General features: G+C 40.4%; 2 protein-coding genes and 1 long non-coding RNA gene across 5 annotated transcripts in view; 1 reads left to right on the top strand and 2 right to left on the bottom strand.

Moving 5' to 3' along the window:
• The first annotated feature begins 68 nt into the window (after positions 1–68).
• acadvl (acyl-CoA dehydrogenase very long chain) overlaps positions 69–19,026 on the top strand; it is a 26,102-nt gene continuing 7,144 nt past the window's right edge. The window contains exons 1-13 of one of the 2 annotated variants that reach the window (XM_085149524.1): positions 69–156; positions 246–315; positions 11,553–11,622; positions 11,985–12,059; positions 12,186–12,250; positions 12,353–12,487; positions 12,571–12,715; positions 12,955–13,084; positions 13,852–13,977; positions 14,097–14,295; positions 17,274–17,378; positions 17,680–17,766; positions 18,048–18,110. In XM_085149524.1, coding sequence (XP_085005650.1) covers positions 83–156; positions 246–315; positions 11,553–11,622; positions 11,985–12,059; positions 12,186–12,250; positions 12,353–12,487; positions 12,571–12,715; positions 12,955–13,084; positions 13,852–13,977; positions 14,097–14,295; positions 17,274–17,378; positions 17,680–17,766; positions 18,048–18,110 — 1,344 coding nt within the window. In that variant the 5' untranslated portion in view covers positions 69–82. Of the gene's footprint in view, positions 157–245; positions 316–11,552; positions 11,628–11,984; positions 12,060–12,185; positions 12,251–12,352; positions 12,488–12,570; positions 12,716–12,954; positions 13,085–13,851; positions 13,978–14,096; positions 14,296–17,273; positions 17,379–17,679; positions 17,767–18,047; positions 18,111–19,026 lie in introns of both variants that reach the window. The other variant, XM_085149515.1, reaches the window with a different exon arrangement.
• LOC146521912 (uncharacterized) lies at positions 1,105–7,088 on the bottom strand. Of its 2 annotated transcripts, none has more exons than XM_085149569.1 (4): positions 6,354–7,088; positions 5,591–5,983; position 3,198; positions 1,105–2,533 (listed from the first exon to the last, which is right to left on the bottom strand). In XM_085149569.1, exons 1-4 carry the CDS (start codon positions 7,062–7,064, stop codon positions 1,458–1,460), a joined length of 2,181 nt encoding a protein of 726 aa, XP_085005695.1. In that variant the 5' UTR covers positions 7,065–7,088; the 3' UTR covers positions 1,105–1,457. The 2 variants fall into 2 exon arrangements, with proteins under 2 accessions (XP_085005695.1, XP_085005686.1); XM_085149560.1 differs by lacking the exon at position 3,198 and adding an exon at positions 3,043–3,154 and having other exon boundaries at positions 1,105–2,539.
• On the bottom strand, positions 11,382–12,190 carry LOC146521911 (uncharacterized). Its single transcript, XR_014872098.1, has 2 exons — positions 11,985–12,190; positions 11,382–11,622 (listed from the first exon to the last, which is right to left on the bottom strand). It is a non-coding gene; the product is annotated as an uncharacterized LOC146521911 (long non-coding RNA).

The raw sequence follows: 19,026 nt of genomic DNA, 5'->3' as shown, positions 1-19,026 counted from the left end.
CCTGTTTCGTTATTAATGCTAGTTGCGGCAAATGATTGTGTATAACGTCTTCTTCTTCTTTTTTAAAGAACAAAATAAAATCATGCTGCTTCGCAAAGTGAGCCAGTCTTCCGCCCTGTGCAGCACCGTTCTCCGGCTTCCAGCCGTGCTAACCGGGTGAGTAATCATCATTAATTATTGCTATAGAGGCTTTAGAATGAGATGTTTATGTTTTACAAACATATCGTATCTTGTCTGATCTGCAGAGGTCAACGTCAGGCCGCGGTGGTGTTTGTTGGGCAAAACGGCCGTCTCTACGCAAGCCAGGCAGCCGAGGTGCGTTATGTTATTATATCGTATTGCATTATAATGCATTAAGTACACATTACTCTGTTTAACACGGCTGCTTCACGCTGTGGCTCCACTACATTTGATCGAGACTGTGTCCTTGTTTGGGTGATCGCAGCCTGCGTCTGATATAACTCCAGCACCCCCTCCCGCTCAAACTGGGGGAAAGTTCACTGTTCACGTGACCCAGGTATTAAAGGTGACACTGCAGTTGCTCAGGCAAGCGTTCACAATAAAACCAATAGATCGATGATGTCATACGTGGAGTTTCGCCATGATGCTTGCACACCCGACATTACCACAATGTTTTTAACAAAAATCTATCATCATAAATCTATCAGCAGTTGTAAAGTCAATGATCGTGTGTGTGTTGTTACTTTTGTTATTATAATTGTTAATAATTATATTATTTCTTTGTGTATAATAAAACAAGTCGTAATGATAAATATGTCTAAGCAGTTTTAAAGTCTTGCAGGTCTTCATCAGATTGACTGTGAACTTTTGGCTTAGCAAAATTGCTATGACGCAACAAGGAAATATTTAGTACTGTTATCTGCAAATCAGAGTTTTTCCTGCTTTGAATACAAAAATCACCACCACTGAGATAAAAACAACAAGGAAGAGATCTCTACAGCTAATATCTCCCAAAACTAGGCAACTCACGACAAAACATTCTAGATGGATAAACAGCAAGCCAATGTGTGTCACTGCGGGGTATGCAGGTGTGTTGAGAGAACGTACCCAAAAGCAGACAAGGAGAGAGAGAGGACACTGAACTTAAAACAAAAGCGAGCCTTTATTCTGGCTGATGGCAGGAGTAAAAGGAAACAATGACAATGTGTACAGCAGATTTTGATGTGATCTGTCCCTCTAACGCTAAACACAAACCTTGTTTTCAACAGAAGTTAAAGATGCGGTCATTTTCAAAGAATTTTAAACAATAAAGAGTCCTTGTGAAATCTGAGCTAACATACAACTAAACCATCAGAAAATTAAATTTGTGACTGCTTGTTATACGGCTGAATATATCAAATGCTCCAATGACAAATGAAACAAGACAGAATTTATGAACTCAAGGATAATCATACATATAACAATTACAGCTGTAACCATTAGTACACTCATCAAGTTCAAATGATGTCCATTTCAAAGTAATTGCTGGAAAGGACATTGTCGAACTCTGTGCGAAATTCAGGATAAGAACTGTAAGTGCATGGAACTTCTAGGGTAGCTCCACAGGTGTGAGCAACAGGCCTTCTGTTGAGCCCAGTTTCAGCATTAAAGCACACCAAAATTTTGTCAACACATATCACAGAAGATCCTGTGCAGAAGCGCAGGATTTTTTCAGCTTTGGTTTCATCAGCGTTTTTAACATAACGCTGAAGATGGTTAAATGTTGCCTGTTCTCCGTGAGACAGCATCAATTTTGTTGTTTCAAATAGCTGCACTAGTCTTTTGCCTGTGGCCTTCTTTGTCTCATACAGAGATAACACACCTTCCTTGTCTGCCAGTTTCAGCTGCAGATGTGCCATGGGTGTGGAGAAGCAATCCATTATATACTTTGGCTCTTGGAGAATGGCCTTATGAGCCATTGTTTCAATGGCAGGCTGCATGTTGTTCTTAGGTGGTAGGAAGTGGGAACCCATCCTTGTAAAAAGGTCAAGCAGGTCCTCTTCATCATTTTCATCCATTGTGCATTGGAGAGCCTTCTCAACAGCTGATCTCTCAACAGGAGGGAGATAGTTGAGAAACGATGCAATCAGAATGTCTACATCAACTGAGTCCATTCCGTGGATGCAAGCTAAAATGAAAGCCTTTGACAGCCTCACTGGAAAGACACCATGGTCTAGTAAGCCTTTCACCCATATCTGCCCAACTGCTTGCCATTCAGCCTCACTAAAGTCTGGTCTCAGCCTTGGAACTCGTTCATTTTCACCTTCACACTGTTCCAAAAATTGCTCCCAAAATGCAGTGTAAACCTCCCTTGACACCCCAGCATCATCAACAGCATTTTCATTTACAAAGTTCATCTTTAAAGTCTCATTCAGAATGCTACTGTCCATAAATACAGCCAAAAGATCATCAACAACTTTTATCCTGCGAATTGATACATGTAGGGGTCTCTGTGGGTCTCCTGAATTTGATGGGGAAAGTTGGTTGCTTGAATCTAAAGGCAAACCTTGTGCGATGAAATTCAGTCCATGGTCTTGAGTAAAAGACAAAACATGCACATTCCATAAGAAATGCAAATGAATTGTACAGATTACACAATATCAATGTTCTGAAAAAGTTTGAAATTTATTTGTCTAATTTTAGTGGGCTGTACATTCCCAAACCATGGTTGCACTGACAATTTATATATAACATTAACATTTTGGCCTGATGGATGTCCTCGTATGCCTCACAGAAAATTATACAAGTGTTCTTTACATGTATGAGGAGACTCACTTCTGCGCAAAAAAGGTAGAGAACACAGTAGTGACACTAAAACAATGTCTCACTGCTGTGTTATGTAAATAATTTGATTTCAAGACTAAATTACCTGTTTAATCTTAATGTTAAACACTGGAATTGTCTCTCAACTGACAATATCCTTTTAATTCAAATGGACCCACAAACTGCCATATCCTCAGAAAATAGCATGAAATTTTGGCATGTCTACAGTATGTAAAGATAGGTGTTTATGGTTGCCTGAATTGATCCATCTTACCTGTGCAATCTGGGGTGCTTCCTCCTGTATTGACTGCATATGGGGTGTGGGCAAGCCATTAGCTGAAGACAATGGTAGCAGGAAACCATCCATAGGTAATCCATTTGTGTCGGCATTCTGAGAAGGAAGTATTGCATTAATTGACAACAGACACCTTAACCCTTCAAGATTAGAAGACTGTGACAAAGTGGGTGAGAAGACCATTTGTCCATATTCTTAGTTAACATTCTTGTTTTGATTTAACCATATTTCACTTGTAATCTGCAATAGGCAAACATCTACTATCCCGGGTTTGTTTATGTTTTGCACTTTTACAGATTATATAATATAACATCTTGGTTTAAATCAATCCCTACAAGTTTGTTAAGTTAACATGTTATTTATTTCAACTGTTAATTTGCATTGTTTAGAACTTACCTTACCTACCTGTCTTCCAGAAACAAAAGGAGGAAATGTAGTTTTACTTACTGCTTTATAGCTTCTGGGTTCATCTGAGGTCACAGGAAGAGACCAAGTGCAGAATGGGAAGAACTCTTATAATTTAATAAAGTTGATTTTAGAGGGTTTATGAAGAAGTAGATTTATTGTTATAATGTGTATTGATTACACCAGAGTTCATGTTGCCAGTAAAGAGGAGTAGTAGAGACTTGAATATAGTCATGTTCATCGTATCTACCTACTGATTGGAATAGTCCAGAGGAGAAATTGTTTGATTAAGTGGACTATTTAAGCAGAAGAACTCAGGTGTTTCAAAAAAGGTTTCGGGTCAGTGTAGCTGTGTGCAGTTTGACCTTAATTTCTGTTGATTTAAGTTCAGTTATGTTTATTTGAACTGAGTTAATTATAGAGTTGAGTTTCTTATTTGTTTCTTTGTAAATATTGTTTCGGTCACAAAATGGTGAATAAATCACTTGCTACACTGGACAGCATCAGTCTCCTGCACTTCTTTGACCGCATAAGTCGAGTCTTACCACAAAGACTCTTCTTCAATCTTCTACCTTGGCCTATTCTAAATCATGAATGTTCTTAAAAAGTCTGCAAAATATGTCAATAGGTCTTAAGAAATAGAAAAAAGATACACCTCTTTATTTTCAACCTACATGTCTCACTTACAAGAGTAAAAAGACATATTACAGTGGAATTCCACAGGTTTTTATCAGATCTTGATGTACTTCTTACTACTTAAAATGTTGTATTATTGCTGCAACAAAATCAAGTTTTAAACAAAAAAGAGATGAATTCTGATTAATAGAAATCGAGCAAGTGTTTCACAGTACTGTAGGTTATTTCTTTTAAGATCCAAAAGAATAATATTACAGAAAATAACATACATGCTTAAATTTTGTCCAAGCAGGAATGCATGATCAGTTTTTTTAAAATCAGAACTATGCAAGTTATTGAATTTGATTATTAATAAATTTCCATATTTTGTAACACTTACATAATCCATATCAACCACAACTGTCCATGGTCTTACCTAGGGCTGGGCGATATGACCCAAAATTCATATCTCGATATTTTTTACCTGGACGGCGATATAAGATATATCTCGATTTTTTTTTTTTTTTTTTTAAGCCATAAAGTAAGAACAAAAAGAGAGTTCTTAGTCAAAGCTGTGTGCCAGATGTCACACAGGCACTTTTATTAACATAGAGCATAGATGTACATAAAATTTACTCAAAAATAAATTATGAGCATTTATTAAATAATAATGCTCCATAAATAAAAGAAAACAATGTTGTTTTTGTGCATAACAAAAAGCTCACAATTGTGCAGTCAAAATGTAAACTAAAAGACGCAGAGCATAGTAACAAAGACAGATTTCACAGCTGCTCTGTTCCCAACTTCTACTGTGTGACTGACAGCATTGAGTTTGAAATTCTCTTCGTAACCACGTCTCTTAGCAGGTGCCATTTATGGTCCTTATACACAGTAGGGTAATATTACGTCGAAGCAGAGTACGTATCACTCCGCGAGGCTCCTCGGTAGCCGTAATGCTCTGACAATCCATCAAGCGCTGCAGCTCCGTAGCTTACCAAAGTCGTACTAAAACATTTTTGACAGATTGCTGAACGCTGTGTACCACATAAAATCGGTTCGCGGTCATCAAGCACAACCAGAATTCATACATAAGGCTTTTGAGAAAATGAAAGGATTTTAGGCTGTGCAGCGCCTCTGGGCTGCATGGCGTTAGCGTGGTTAGCTCGTTAGCGTGGTTAGCTAGCTAACACGTTGACAGCGTCCAGCCCCAAGCACGGGGCGATGCGCAGTAACTCGTTAACTGAGATTTGCCGTGTCCATCTTGTCGCTTCCTGCAGGTGAAGCGATGGGGGAGGAGGGGGGAGTTGTGTTCAGTGAAGGAGGGGCGAGGCCGAGTAACGTTGTGTAAAGACAAAAGTGGACGAAAGAGAGGCAAACTTGCGGCTCCACAAGTATAGTTATAACGTAACATAGACTATATCGATATAAAGGATATTGTCACATCTTATATCTCGTATAAAAATATATCGATATTTTTTAAAAACTCGATATATCGCCCAGCTCTAGTCTTACCTGTCTGAGATCCTCACTGTTGACATAATTCAGGGTTATCACGACTGTGTCATCACCATCTGCTCTGACAAGATCCTCTTCAGGATTCCATAGAACCGTATCCGCTTCGTCTATGTCTGGAAAACAAAATTCCAAATCTTCTGGAAGTTTGTCCCGGGACTCTAGTTTGAAGGATTTGTTAGGAACTATACTGGTCAGATCAATAATTTCAGAGCAGTGGTCAGGGAAATCATGATCACTTGAGTCAGTTTGCTGCTGCTGTCCCACAACAGTGTTTTTAATGTCTGTTGGGGTTGAATGCATATGGTGTGATTTTCCTAGACTTTGTGTTGTCACTGCCTCACAGAGTGATTTCAGTTTTTTTGGATTGTGTTCCATCTGGAAATTGTGAATCTGTGAACCAGAAAACAAACACAAGAAACAAACGAAAATAATTCAATTATTTTTTCAGCAGCCAGTCATTTAGTACAATGAATACAAAGCTGTAAGTCTTTCACAGATGTATTAAATGTACCTTACCACACAAGTCAACAAAAAATTCATTGAATAATTTCACCCTACAGAAGTGCAAATATTCGTAGATGTACATAAAGCACTTGAATAAGACAACTCTTTATTGCCGTTGCACAGTCATACCTAGTACAATAGTACAACAAAATTAGAAAATGTCGCATGTTACCACCAAGCACTACTAAACACAACAAAATACAGTAACTTTAAAGTGATTATTATTTGTAATAATAACTTTCTTATTTTAACAAACCTGTTTGCCAGTGTCACTGTCAGATGAATCCCCATGGTCAAGTAGATCTGGGACAAAATCATCTGTCACACTGTCAAATCCAAGTAATGTCACCGGTGAATCTTCTTCAGTTATGCTGACAGAAAAATCCTCTTCAGATGAGGACTGAACTGTTGACGGTGTTTCATCTTTCGTGCAAATGTAAAATCTCAGGAGCTTCAATTTGGTTTGTTCATAAAGTTTGCCAACAGTGTCATCTAAAGCAATCGGATTTCTTTTAAAATCACAGACATCATTGACAAAGTCTTTAACTCTCCCTTTTGGCAAGTACCCATCTGGAAAAAACAGTTCCTTTCCCATTTCCAAAATCTTAGCTACAGTTGTAGTTTTTTCCACAGTTGCATGTCTTGTTCCTCCACCATTTCTGGTTCTCACTTGACGGTATTCATTACTGCTTAAATGAAGCCATCCGATTTCTATTTTTCTGCAGGTCTTCTCTCCTGCAGTATTTCTCTGTCTTGCCATCCCTTCACCTTGCTTGTGGAACACACCTGATGAACCACACAGCACTCCTTTGGTTTTTGATCTTACTTTCCGTGCCGCAATTTTATCTCTTAGGTTCTGCAGAAGAGTCTCTTTATCTGTGCTGTACTTAGTTTGTTGACAGAAGGACTGGACAGCTACTCTGTCACCATATGTCCTTGTGTATTTTGCCATTTGTCCATCAGTCATGACGGACAGCACTGCCTTATCCACCTGCAGGCATAAAACATTAGAGAAATGCTATTAATATACTTTTATTCTAGGAAGCCACACTAGCACACATGGAATACTAACTGTATTAGAAATAGAGTTCTTAATCACTGTTTATGATCATTATCAAAAGTTACTCTGTCAACTTGTGTCTTATTACTTTACTGTTGCTGTGTTAGTATTAGTATAGTAATAGTAGTAGATATTTATATACTACGTTACTAAAAAATATTTTGCTAGTAAGGTAAGTTCTACCAAGTATTTTGTGCCATGGTGTCCATGTTACCATGGTGATGGCACAGCCAGATAACAACATCCAAATTCATGGGCTGCAACCTCTTTTTTTTTTTAAACTTTATTTATCACATTGTCCAAATTCACGGGCTGCATCCTCCTGAGGACGCTTTTGTAGACCGATTACGTCACAGCGATGCGCCGAAGGCTATCCAAATTCGTAGACTCCTTTTTTTTTATTTGCACAGAAATGTACAACAATTATGGCAATCTCTACAAAGATTATATTTTAAATTTGTAGACTCCTCCGAATGCAGCGGACAAATGCGTCCTCCTTTTCACCAAATTCTTTTTTTTAATTATTAAGCTTTATTAAGAAACAGTATACAGAACATGTATACAACCAGAACAAAATTAACATATGCCAGGGGGTGTAATACAAAAAATTACATACATTCGGGTGTGTGCTTCGTGGCCCACCATATCCCAGAATTCAAAGTGCGGCCCAGCCAAACTCCAGTTTCCGGTAATGCCGGCCGCTAATAAGTTTTAAAATGACTGTTATTAATCTTTCTGGGTCACAAAATAAACTTTTAACATATTTCAGGCGAGAACGTGGGTGTGTAAACTTGAAATATCTGCTCGGTTTATCAAGATATCGCATATTTGCAAGTGCTTCGACGTTTTCGTTGATGTCTGTTACCCACCAGCTCGATAGCCAGCCGAGAGCTCAACGGTCACTAAAGCGAGAACGGCACAACTCCCGGCACATCATTTTCAGATCACCGCGGACTTTTGCTACTCAGGCTAAACGTAATATATAAAACACTTAGACAACCTAAAAATGTTAATGTTTAGCTTTTTTCAGTGTTTTATTTGTTCGTGAGTAAACCGGTTTGGCTGAGATTAAAGTTATTAGATTAAATTCGATAAAATAAAACTTTATTAATCCCCCGGGTGGGTTCCTCCTTGGTTTTTACACCGCTTAATCAACGTCAAACAGAAAACTGATTAAACAGAAGTGTGAGATGGTCGAGAATTTACTCCAGTGTCGTGTTATATTTTAGATAGAAAGGAGCAGACGGACGAGTTTAATAAACTCCACCGACGCAGGGGTGACGCTAATCAGAAGGCTAGACCGTCCAATTTCCCCAGCCGTTTACTTCCGGCCTACCCGACCTTCTGAGGACCCGGCCCACGTAGACCACGAAGCCCGAGTCTCGGGAGGATGCAGCCCATGAATTTGGACACGATTTGAAATTTCAAAACATATGTGCACTTAACGAGTTATGTTTAATGAACCTGAACATATTTACAAGAATTAACATTAAAGGCCTGCATATACGACCTAGGTTTTTCAACAAGTTACTCGCCTTTTGAACCGCGGTGTGTAATGCTTTGTTGTTTATACGTACTTTGTCTTGTTGCATGTGCATGATGTCGTCGTGTGGGACCTCTCTTGACCGCAAGAAATGTTCTAAATAGGGATGCACCGATACCGGTATCGGGTATCGGCCTCGATACCACATTTTCTAAAGTACTCGTACTCGTTAAAAGTCCCCCGATACCGAGGACCGATACCACGGTCTGAGACCTGTCTATGTTTGAGCGGCATGTAAGGGGTTAATCACAGGCCCCGAGTGCCTGCCCCAAGTGCCCGCCCCCAGGCCCCGGCTGCAGCTCAGAGCGGGGAGAAGGCGAGGCGAGACATATCAGCCGTGTGGAACTATTTCAAAGTAAACGAAGACGCGAAAACAAAGGCGGACTGCAAATTGTGCTCAGCAAACTTGTCCGGAGGAGGCTCTAAAGGTAGCGCATTTAACACAAGCAATTTAATCAAGCACCTAAAATCCCAACACAACGAGTACAAAGAGTTTACCCACGCTTATTTACCCATGCTTATTAGCACAGAGGAGCATAGCTGATGCTATAGCAGTGGGGCGGAAAATAGTTGGGCATTTTAAACATTCCGCCTTAGCCTACTCCCACCTCGAGGACATTCAGGGACAGCTCAACCAGCCAATAAAGAGACTGCAGCAGGACGTACAGACGCGCTGGAAAAGCACGTATTACATGCTCCAGTCCCTCATTGAGCAAAAGTGAGTGCTGGGCGTGTATGTGTCCAAGCACGAACTCCCTGACTATCTCACCGCTCAACAATGGGCTCTTATGGAGACGACTGTTGCCATCCTCGCCCCCTTTGAGGAACTAACTAAAAAAGTGAGCAGCTACGAGGCACTAGCCTCTGATGTCATCCCAGCTGTGACTGTGCTAGTGAGACTTCTAAACAGAGAAACAGATGAACAAATTTAAAATTAAATTTTGTTTTTTATTTATTCTGTAATATGTTGCATACAACATGCTTTTCATTTTAAATAAATGTTCTTAATTCCAAACTAGTCCCTTGTTTGTTTGTTTTTTGTTAAATTATAGGACTAAAGCTGTTACCTGCAAATTTAAATCACGTTTTTATTAAGTACTCGGTATCGGCGAGTACTGAAATGCAAGTACTCGTACTCGTACTCGTTTCCAAAAAAGTGGTATCGGTGCATCCCTAGTTCTAAATCCTCCTCCATGTCCGCACCTACGGGGCTCCGTATGCACCCTTCAACTGAAACGCTATCAAAAAGGAGCGGGATCTTTTGCGAGATCTCGCAAAACAAACTCGGGATCTCCCGAGTTAGTTTTGCGAGATCACGCAAAAGTCCGTCTTAATTTTTTTTTCTCCCATGTCCCCTGCGGGGCTCCGTAGAAAACAGGGGCTTTTCTATCCTTTGATTGTTTATCTATTACTTAATTACTCTGGTGTAATAGAAATGGAGATATGGAGGTCTTTATCAATAGAAAATCAGTTTGCTGAGTCTTCAGGGCTTATGTTTTAATCATTATTGATGGTGTGAACTAAGGTTGGGCAATTGGACGAATATATCGACTATCGACGATAGGCTGAGGCTACCGTCATTCATTTTTACAAGGGCGATTAATTTATTTATTTGCTTATGAGTAAGTTTGCATGCCTGAATATATCGCTTATTGTCGGTTACTGGACTGACGATTGTCAGCTGGAAAATTTTTACATATCGCCCAACCTTAATGTGAACCCAGGTCCCTCTTACAGTGGCCCTGATTGGTCCTTTTGACCAGCACATATAAAGTCTGGGGATGTTGTAGCTAATTCCTTATGACAATACCTATAATTATAATAATGATATTGCCTCTAGTGGTCCTGTTACACAGAGATGTTACTAGTGACTTATAGAGATCTTCACTATGAAAAAATAACTGGCCACAAAGCTACACCAGCAGACCACCATTAAATATCTTGGCCAGACTTGGAAGTACCGGTATTAGTGGATATGGAGGACAATGTGGAGATGCCGGTTGTGTCCATCTGGATTTTCTTCTTATTGAAAACACTTAACCTCTGCCAATGATCCTGCTTCAAACAGTCAGAAGGTGATCTGGTACCGAGCCAGACCTGACTTCACACTAGCCCCGCATCAGTGGAACAGCTGTGTTTATTAACACGGTTATTAACTTGAAATTCGCAGTGAGTCCTGGTCAACACAGTAATTATTAGCTGGGAACAAAGTTCATACCCATTTTGTTGCTTTAATAAAATAAACATATGTAAATCCTGCTCCAAGGTCATGCCTTTAATAAACACGAGCTCACAGGGTGTTGTCTGTATAGTTAAAAGCAGAACTTTATGACAGACCTGTGAGGTCTTTTATTGTGAGGCGTAATAAATCTTGTCTTTATGAAATTAAAATGCAATTCACTGGAAGTTAATTAATTATGAATCAGGTACAAAAGGAAATTGTTGTGCTGTAGTTTACAGCAGATTTAAAAACATGAACCACATACTCAGCACTCAGCTGAGTGGCTGTACCCTTGGCTTCACCTCTCACCTAGTTGAGATCGGAGCTGGTGTCCCGATTGAAACGGGAAAAACTAGCCTTTGTGCTCTTAACATTTAATCACTAAACAGCACTTGACAGCAAACTGTCTCCCTCTGTGTACCTTCATCCTGTTGGCTACATGGTGGTAAACCTTCAGGTGTGTTTTTCCTTTTACACGAGTCAACCTGACATTGCGTATGGTTAAGCAGTGATTTTGTATGTTTTGTAGGCTTTGTTGCACAGAGAGTTTGTAGCTTCCTCACTTGTTTCCCTTTATTCATTTTAAACATAATTTATATACTTTTGTCCTCTGCTCTGTTTGTGGTTTCAGGCAGTGCTGGAGAAGCCTGCAGCAGTCGGCAGTGACGCTGCCACCAAAGTGGAAAAGAAGACAGCTGCTGCTGCTGTATGTTTACTATCTGCTTTATAAGCAAGTCTTACATTTATAATGGCCAAAATCTGGTTAAAATCAGTCAGTCTACTTTGTTTATTTTTAAAGTAAAAGGTTTGAATCCTAGGAGCAATAGGGCACATGTTTCTTTAAGAATGGGTCCCTCTTTAAAGCTGATTTCTTTGCTGTTTAAACACAACACACAGAGGCTTTCAGTGTTCTCAATTCACCAGCAGGTGGCAGCATAAATCACAGCAATGCACGTTTGGTAGGCCCTAAGGGCTTTAAGCTTGACCTCTCTTGCAGCTCCATAGAGCAGTTTCAGTGGTGTTTGAGTTAACTTAAATGTTACTGTTTGGATTATCTTTTCACAGGAATCCAAATCATTTGCTTTCAACATTTTCAAGGGGCAGATCACAACTTCCCAGGTTTTTCCCTTTCCCCAAGGTAAATCCATAAGATGTATTTATGTTCTTACCTGATTTTAAAAAAATAAATAAAGCCAGCTTCTTGCTGATTGGCTTTGTTAAACTGAAAAGCTGTTGCCAGTGTAATGGTTTGTATGTGCCGCAGTCCTCAATGAGGAGCAGGAGCAGTTCCTTCGAGAGCTCGTGGGGCCATGCAGCAGATTTTTTGAGGTAATTGTAAATCTCAGTCTGACCTCACGCTCACTGCTCCTATACACCCCCAAACCCTCCACTCACCGATTCCCCCTCCATGTTTCTGCTCCCTCTGGACAGGAGGTAAATGATCCAGCCAAGAACGATGCCTTGGAGAAAGTGGAGGATCACACCATGGAGGGCCTGAAGGAGATGGGTGCCTTTGGTATGCAGGTGCCAGCTGACCTGGGTGGCATTGGCCTCTCAAATACTCAGGTACAGCTTGCTTGACTTAATTATGATATTGACAACATGGCAATGGTTTTAAAAAGTTTTAACGGAAATTATCCATCCAACAGTACGCCCGGGTGGTTGAGATCGTTGGCAGTCATGATTTGGGGGTCGGTATTACTTTGGGTGCACACCAGTCTATTGGTTTCAAGGGAATTTTGCTTTTTGGGAATAAAGCTCAGAAGGAAAAATATCTGCCAAAACTCGCCTCAGGTAAGAATACCATCATCAGCATCTGGATTTCGAGGTAAACTGTAGCTCTGTAGAAGATTGGAGACGTTCTGTCTGTTTATTATTGAAAGCTAAAAAAGCCATAACCAAAAAAAGCCATAGTGTTGGAGGGACACATTGTGCTAGAAAAGTCTAACTTCATGTGAAAGAAAAGCTTAGTAATTTTTGTTGTCAATTTTTGCTTTGACAATGACTCTGTGTGTGTGTGTGTGTTACTCCAGGCGAGCACATAGCCGCCTTCTGCCTGACTGAACCAGCCAGCGGTTCTGATGCCGCCTCTATCAAAACCGTTGCCGTCCAGTCGCCCTGCGGAAAGTATTTCACCCTCAATGGAAGCAAGATCTGGATCAGGTGAGGACTCCAAGGAAGTTCTTGGTGACTAGTTTATTAAAAAATAGTCCGACTTGATGACAAACCTAAAAGTAGAAAACCGGACAAACCGCAGCACAGTCTGCTGAGGAGGGTAAAACATTCTCTGCATAGTTATTGCCTATGTTTAAGCGCTTTCGATCCCGTTCTTCTGTATATGCTTGAATGGTTTTCAAAATGTTGCTGAGCTGAGACACTTTGCACTGTGCACTACACACAAGTCTGTTCTGGTGGTTATAAGACTGTTTACCCTTTGAACAACCACTCGCTTTCTCCCATCAAAGCAATGCACGACCGCAGTGGTTAGTGCAGCTGACACCTGTCTCACTTTCTCTCGCTTGAGTACAACTTCCTGTTACACGAAGACTGGGGAGTACGTGCTACTGTCTGTCATTAATAGTGAGATGCTGTGTGATTGCTTAGAAGCAACAGCTGACTGGCGTCACGCATGAATAAAATATGAATAAGTAGTTTAACCGTCTTATATCTGTGTGTGAGGGAGCTTTAATTTTATTACTTGTAGCATTTAAAACTTTTTTTTTATTTTATTAGTGTCTAAATCAGTGTTTAGTCCTTTTAAAACTCCTGTTTTTAGAGTTGACGTATTCGAAAAGTAATCTTAAAGTAAAGCTTGACTGTTTGACAGCTGAAGCTTTTTCGTGCTTTCACCACAAGGGGGCAGAATTACACAGTGCATCCAGCGACACACAGTAATGGCCACTCCATTCTAAATAACCTTCTCTCCTCAGCAATGGAGGTTTGTCTGAGATCTTCACTGTATTCGCCAAGACGCCCATGAAGGACCCCAAAACCGGGGAGATGAAGGACAAGATCACGGCGTTCATTGTGGAGAGGAGCTTTGGAGGAGTGACACAGTGAGGGCCCCTTTTCTTAACTTAGCAGACTGTTTGCCACTAAACCCTTTATTTTTGTTGTGGATGAAACTTTTTATTTCTTCCTTCCCATCATCGTAAACCTTACTTCTCTCTCGCAGTGGCCCTCCGGAGAAGAAAATGGGCATCAAGGCTTCCAACACGGCCGAGGTCTACTTTGATAACGTGCGAGTGCCGGCCGAGTGCGTGCTGGGCGAAATCGGAGGCGGATTCAAGGTGGCAATGAACATCCTGAACAACGGCCGCTTTGGCATGGCGGCCGCCCTCTCCGGCACCATGAAGAGTGTCATCGGCAAAGCTGTGAGTGAATCCCCTCCAGGCTCCTTAAGTGTAGAAAGGAAGGGAAGTGGGTGAAGCGCACCGGTGGAGCTCTTCTCTCGAAGCCTATGGCTTTTACTTATGGTTTAGTTTCTATATGTGCTGTCAGGTTTCCCACTTGCTGCATTGTTTCTTATCTGTAACCAATATTGTCTGTGTTGCAACTCATTTCGTTTTGCTTTGTTCTTCGTTGTGGGTTAGTGGGAAATTCCCCTTCTCTTTGTGGCCTCTTTCTGCTTCTTGCTGCGCTTAAATGTGCTGAAGGCCTCCGTTCGGCTCTGTCTACTGAGAGGATTCAGCTGTTTTGATTAGTAAAGTAATTAAATTTTTTTTAACTTAAATTACTTAAAATCAATGTTATGTTTATTAAAACAGTTTGAATTGCTACCAGTAGATGGTCATAAGATTAGAGGACCATAGACACAGTGACAACACACACTGGTTAATGGAGTCCTCTTTTGAAGCCTCGAGCTGACTGTTTTGGCTGTCTCGGCATTTAAAAACTAAATGTTTGAGCGACTGAGAAATCAAGACAACGCAGACTTATTCAGTAGCAACTTGACAGTCACATGCAGTCGTGTCCTGCTTTATTGTCTGCTTTAATCTAAATACAAACATAACTGACTAAATGAACATCCTGCTGTGACTCAAAAGGAACAGCTGAGAACGTAATGGCTTACTGAAAGCGTTTAATGAGGCCATAGGTCAAGGAAGATGAGGCGCAGTTTTTCATGAACGATGATAAAAGCAGAGTTGAACTGTAAATATTTAATGAGGCAAATGAGACGAACAGAGAACGTAACATCACAATCGCAGGAGGATGTTGAACACATAAATCAATCAAATTGGAATAAATATTTTTTTAAAAACATCGTGTGTGGAGATGCAAAGTTTCATTCAGATTAGCCCGCCTGTTAGGGAGGAGATGAGGTAAATTGAGACATACATGATCATAATTTTTGATGGAAAAAAATTTGTGCAGATGCTGATATAAAAAAACACAAATTTATCTGGCCAGTAGCTGATGTGGTATTATTACTATTATTAGATTGAGGTAGACTAAAGCATACAGCTGCACATTACTCTTTCACTTGTTTACACTAGGGCTGCCACAAACGATTATTTTGATAGTCGACTAGTCACCGATTATTTTTGCGATTAGTCGACTAATCAGATCATGCACAACGTACAGCTTATTGCAGCAGCATGCATCTGCTCTTATATAACTATCATTAGCTTACAGCTTTAAGTGTTTAAGGTATGTGCTAACTAAAAATAAAGACAAGATGATAGTTTATTGAATTTAAATGAAATTTGCAGAATTTTTAGGTGAAGTTTAATAAACTCAGCCGTCTGCTCCTTGCTATCTAAAATATAACGGGACACCGGAGTATATTCTCGAGCATCTCACACTTCTGATAATCAGTTGTCTGCTTGACGTTTATTCAGCTGTGTAAAAACTATAACTTTAATCTCAGCCGAACCGATTTACTCAGGAACAAATAAAATACTAAAAAAAAGCCAAACAATAACATTTTTAAGTTATCTAAGTGACTTATATATGTTTAACCTGAGTAGCGAAAGACGGCGGTGGGTTTGAAAACGATTTGCCGGGAGTCCGGTGTTCTCACCGGCTCTAGTGAGCCTTGCCCCCGGCTAGCTATCGAGCTAGTGGGTAACAGACGTCTCCGAAAACGTCGGAGCGCTTTTTAAAATATGTGGTGTCTTGATAAACTGAGCAGATATTTGAGGTTTATACAGTTACATTCTAACCTGAACATATGTTAAACGTTTATTTTGTGACCCAGAAAGAATAATAAGAGTAATATTAAAACTAACTAGCTGCCGCCATTGTTGGAAACTGAGCTGGGCCACGCTATGAATTCTGGGACACAGTTTCTTCTTCTTCTGGGTTTAACGGCAGCTGGCATCCTTCTTCATGCAGTGCTGCCATCTTCTGTTTCAGTCCGTTATTACACTCTTAAATCCTACTACTTATTCCTGCGTCTTTTGGGATCTTACAAAGCTTCAAACGACACATGGCAGCCCTAGTTTACAACACTTGTCTTTTAACAAGTACAAAACTGATATGACACAACAGAAAACCACTGTTTACTGACATATCAGTACTGATAATTAGGTGACCGTGGACCTTTTCTTCAGTTGCAAATGTTTCACTACTAGAAAAATAGATTAATATTAAGCCAGTGTGCACATGTACCTGAAAACATGAAGAGAAATTTACTTCAAAGTCAGTGTTACTGCGCTTATAGTAAATGAGATTCACAAATCAGTTTTGCAGCTAAATGGTCTCTACAGTAAGCATATTTTATTGCTGTGACTGAAGGGATTTCTCGCCCGGGGGGGGAAAAACGTGGTTGTTTTGTTTGAGCAGTTGCGTCGGCTGGAGTGAAAACTGTGAAAAGTTAATGTGGGGGGAATTCCTGCCCCCTCAGCGTTTTTACTGAGGGAGAATCTCATGCAGAGGAGGCACAGGGAGCCGGTTCTCATGCACTTAGAGAAATGACTTGCTCACATGTTGATAAAGAGAAGTTCATTTTTTCACTGTTTAATGTCATGCAGCCATAAGCTGCTTTCAGTGAGCGCTTGCGACCTAATTCAACACTAATCTTAACGTGTAAAGTTTTTAAAGAAAGCACAGTTCTTTTCAGCTTTGTTGTTTGTTTTCACGTATCATGGTATTTTGACACATTGCCACCAGTTTTGCACCTCACCACAATACTGATCATGCTTCTTTTTGTGGTGACCGGCAGCTCTGCCAAACTTCCTCTTCTCATACAAAAAAAACCCTGCTAGATAGCAACAGCATTTCAGGGCACCAAAAAAAAACCCACTTGCAAAATCTTGTTTCCTCATATCTTGTGGCTTGAGTCGAATTCTTGACTTAAAATAATGAATTGTGGTCTTATAGCAGCCTGTGCTTTTCCACTTTTCGTCAGGTGGACCATGCAGCCAACAGAACCCAGTTTGGGAACAAGATTCACAACTACGGAGCCATCCAGGAAAAGGTGGCTCGCATGACTATGCTGCAGTACGTCGCAGAGGTCAGACAACACAACACGAATCTGTAACGCTACCTCACCCTCACCTGAGCCGTGTGGTGCAGGTTCTGAGAAGAACCTTGCTGATTAATGGTTTGCCGTTATCTTGACATTGTAGTTGATTTCCTGTTTTACTGTCAGTCAGCATAATCTGCTTGTCAGCTCACTGGGCTTTATTTAACACAGAGAATGTGCTGAGATGCCTTTTTTTTAATGTGACGAATTCAAATTAAATTCAGTTTTGATTGTCTTTATGAGAAAGGTGTCAAACTCATGGTACCATTACTTCTGTGTGTTTTCTCAGTCCATGGCCTACATGATCAGTGGGAACATGGACAGCGGAGCAACCGACTTCCAGATCGAAGCTGCCATCAGCAAGATATTTGCCTCTGTAAGAAATTTCCACTTTAATGTTTGTACTGCAAGCCTTTTATTTCAGCTTTTGCAGTAACCAGAAAGCCTTTAAGGATGTTTGGCTTCAATTTTTCTGTTAGCACACATTAGTGGCGCTTATTTCATAATCTTCATGAGGTTCCTTTTTCTGTGGAAGACTGAAGGATGGTAAATAGAGGAAGCATATGTCTCCTGACTGATGTGAGATGAAATGTGATGTGTGTTTGGCAGTGCTAAACGTCTTTTACATGTCTGTGTTTCTTTGTGTAATTGAGACAGGAAGCAGCATGGTTTGTGACAGACGAGAGCATTCAGGTTATGGGCGGCATGGGTTTCATGAAGGTGAGTCCTCAGTCCACATCCTGTTAGTTACAAACCAGGTAACAAGGGGACAAATATATTTGACAAAATTTAAAGTTTGTGTTTTTGAAAGCTAGAGTTTAACATCCTGCTGAAAGCAGGTGAAACAGTAGATAGAACAGGAATTTCTCGATACTCAGAATGTATACCTTGTGTATAGTCTCTTTTTATATAGCACCAAATCACAACAGCATTCACTTTATATTGTAAAGTAACGACACTACATTATTGGAATCAAACTTGAATAATCAACCAACCCAATAGGTCTGTGAAGGTTCTCAGTCATGGACCCCCAGACGCCTTAACACCCACTCACATCCGGGGCCATTTGACCTTGGGAAATCACATGATAGGGTGGGGCTAGGTTTCACAATGAGCTCACCTGAAACCTTGGCTGATTGTGACCTATACCCGTTTTCACACCTTGGCTCGTGTGATTAGGTAGAGGATCATTACGGGGTCCATTGTCCCTCTTGGGGGGGACACTCCCACTTAAATTTGGGACTCTCCACCATTTAACCCTAGAACTGAAGAAGCTTCTTGGATGAGAGATCAAACATCTTCAAGCAATTTAAAGAAGTCCAGACGCTTTTCTTTCTAAGCTGCTTAGACAACCAACCCACTATAAGCAAGCAGTTGGTAACAGTGGGAAAGAAAAACTCCCTTTTAACAGGAAGAAGCCGGTTCAGGGAGGGGCGGCCATCTGTTGCCACTGTTGTTGCTCTGTCTCCTGACCTTCCTGTCAGTTTTTCATTATTTTATCCCAAAAGGGCAAAAATATATATTTTTTTAAAAAACCCTAATGATGGGGCTTGATGTGGTGTCAGTGTAAAGTTTCACAGAAGACATGATTGCTCATTAGCCTGCAGAAATGGAAGTATGTGCGTTTAAGAGTAAT

This window comes from Neolamprologus multifasciatus, chromosome 3 (genome assembly GCF_963576455.1).
Source record: "Neolamprologus multifasciatus chromosome 3, fNeoMul1.2, whole genome shotgun sequence".
Taxonomy (NCBI): Eukaryota; Metazoa; Chordata; class Actinopteri; order Cichliformes; family Cichlidae; genus Neolamprologus; species Neolamprologus multifasciatus.
This window is presented reverse-complemented; position numbering and strand designations above follow the sequence as displayed.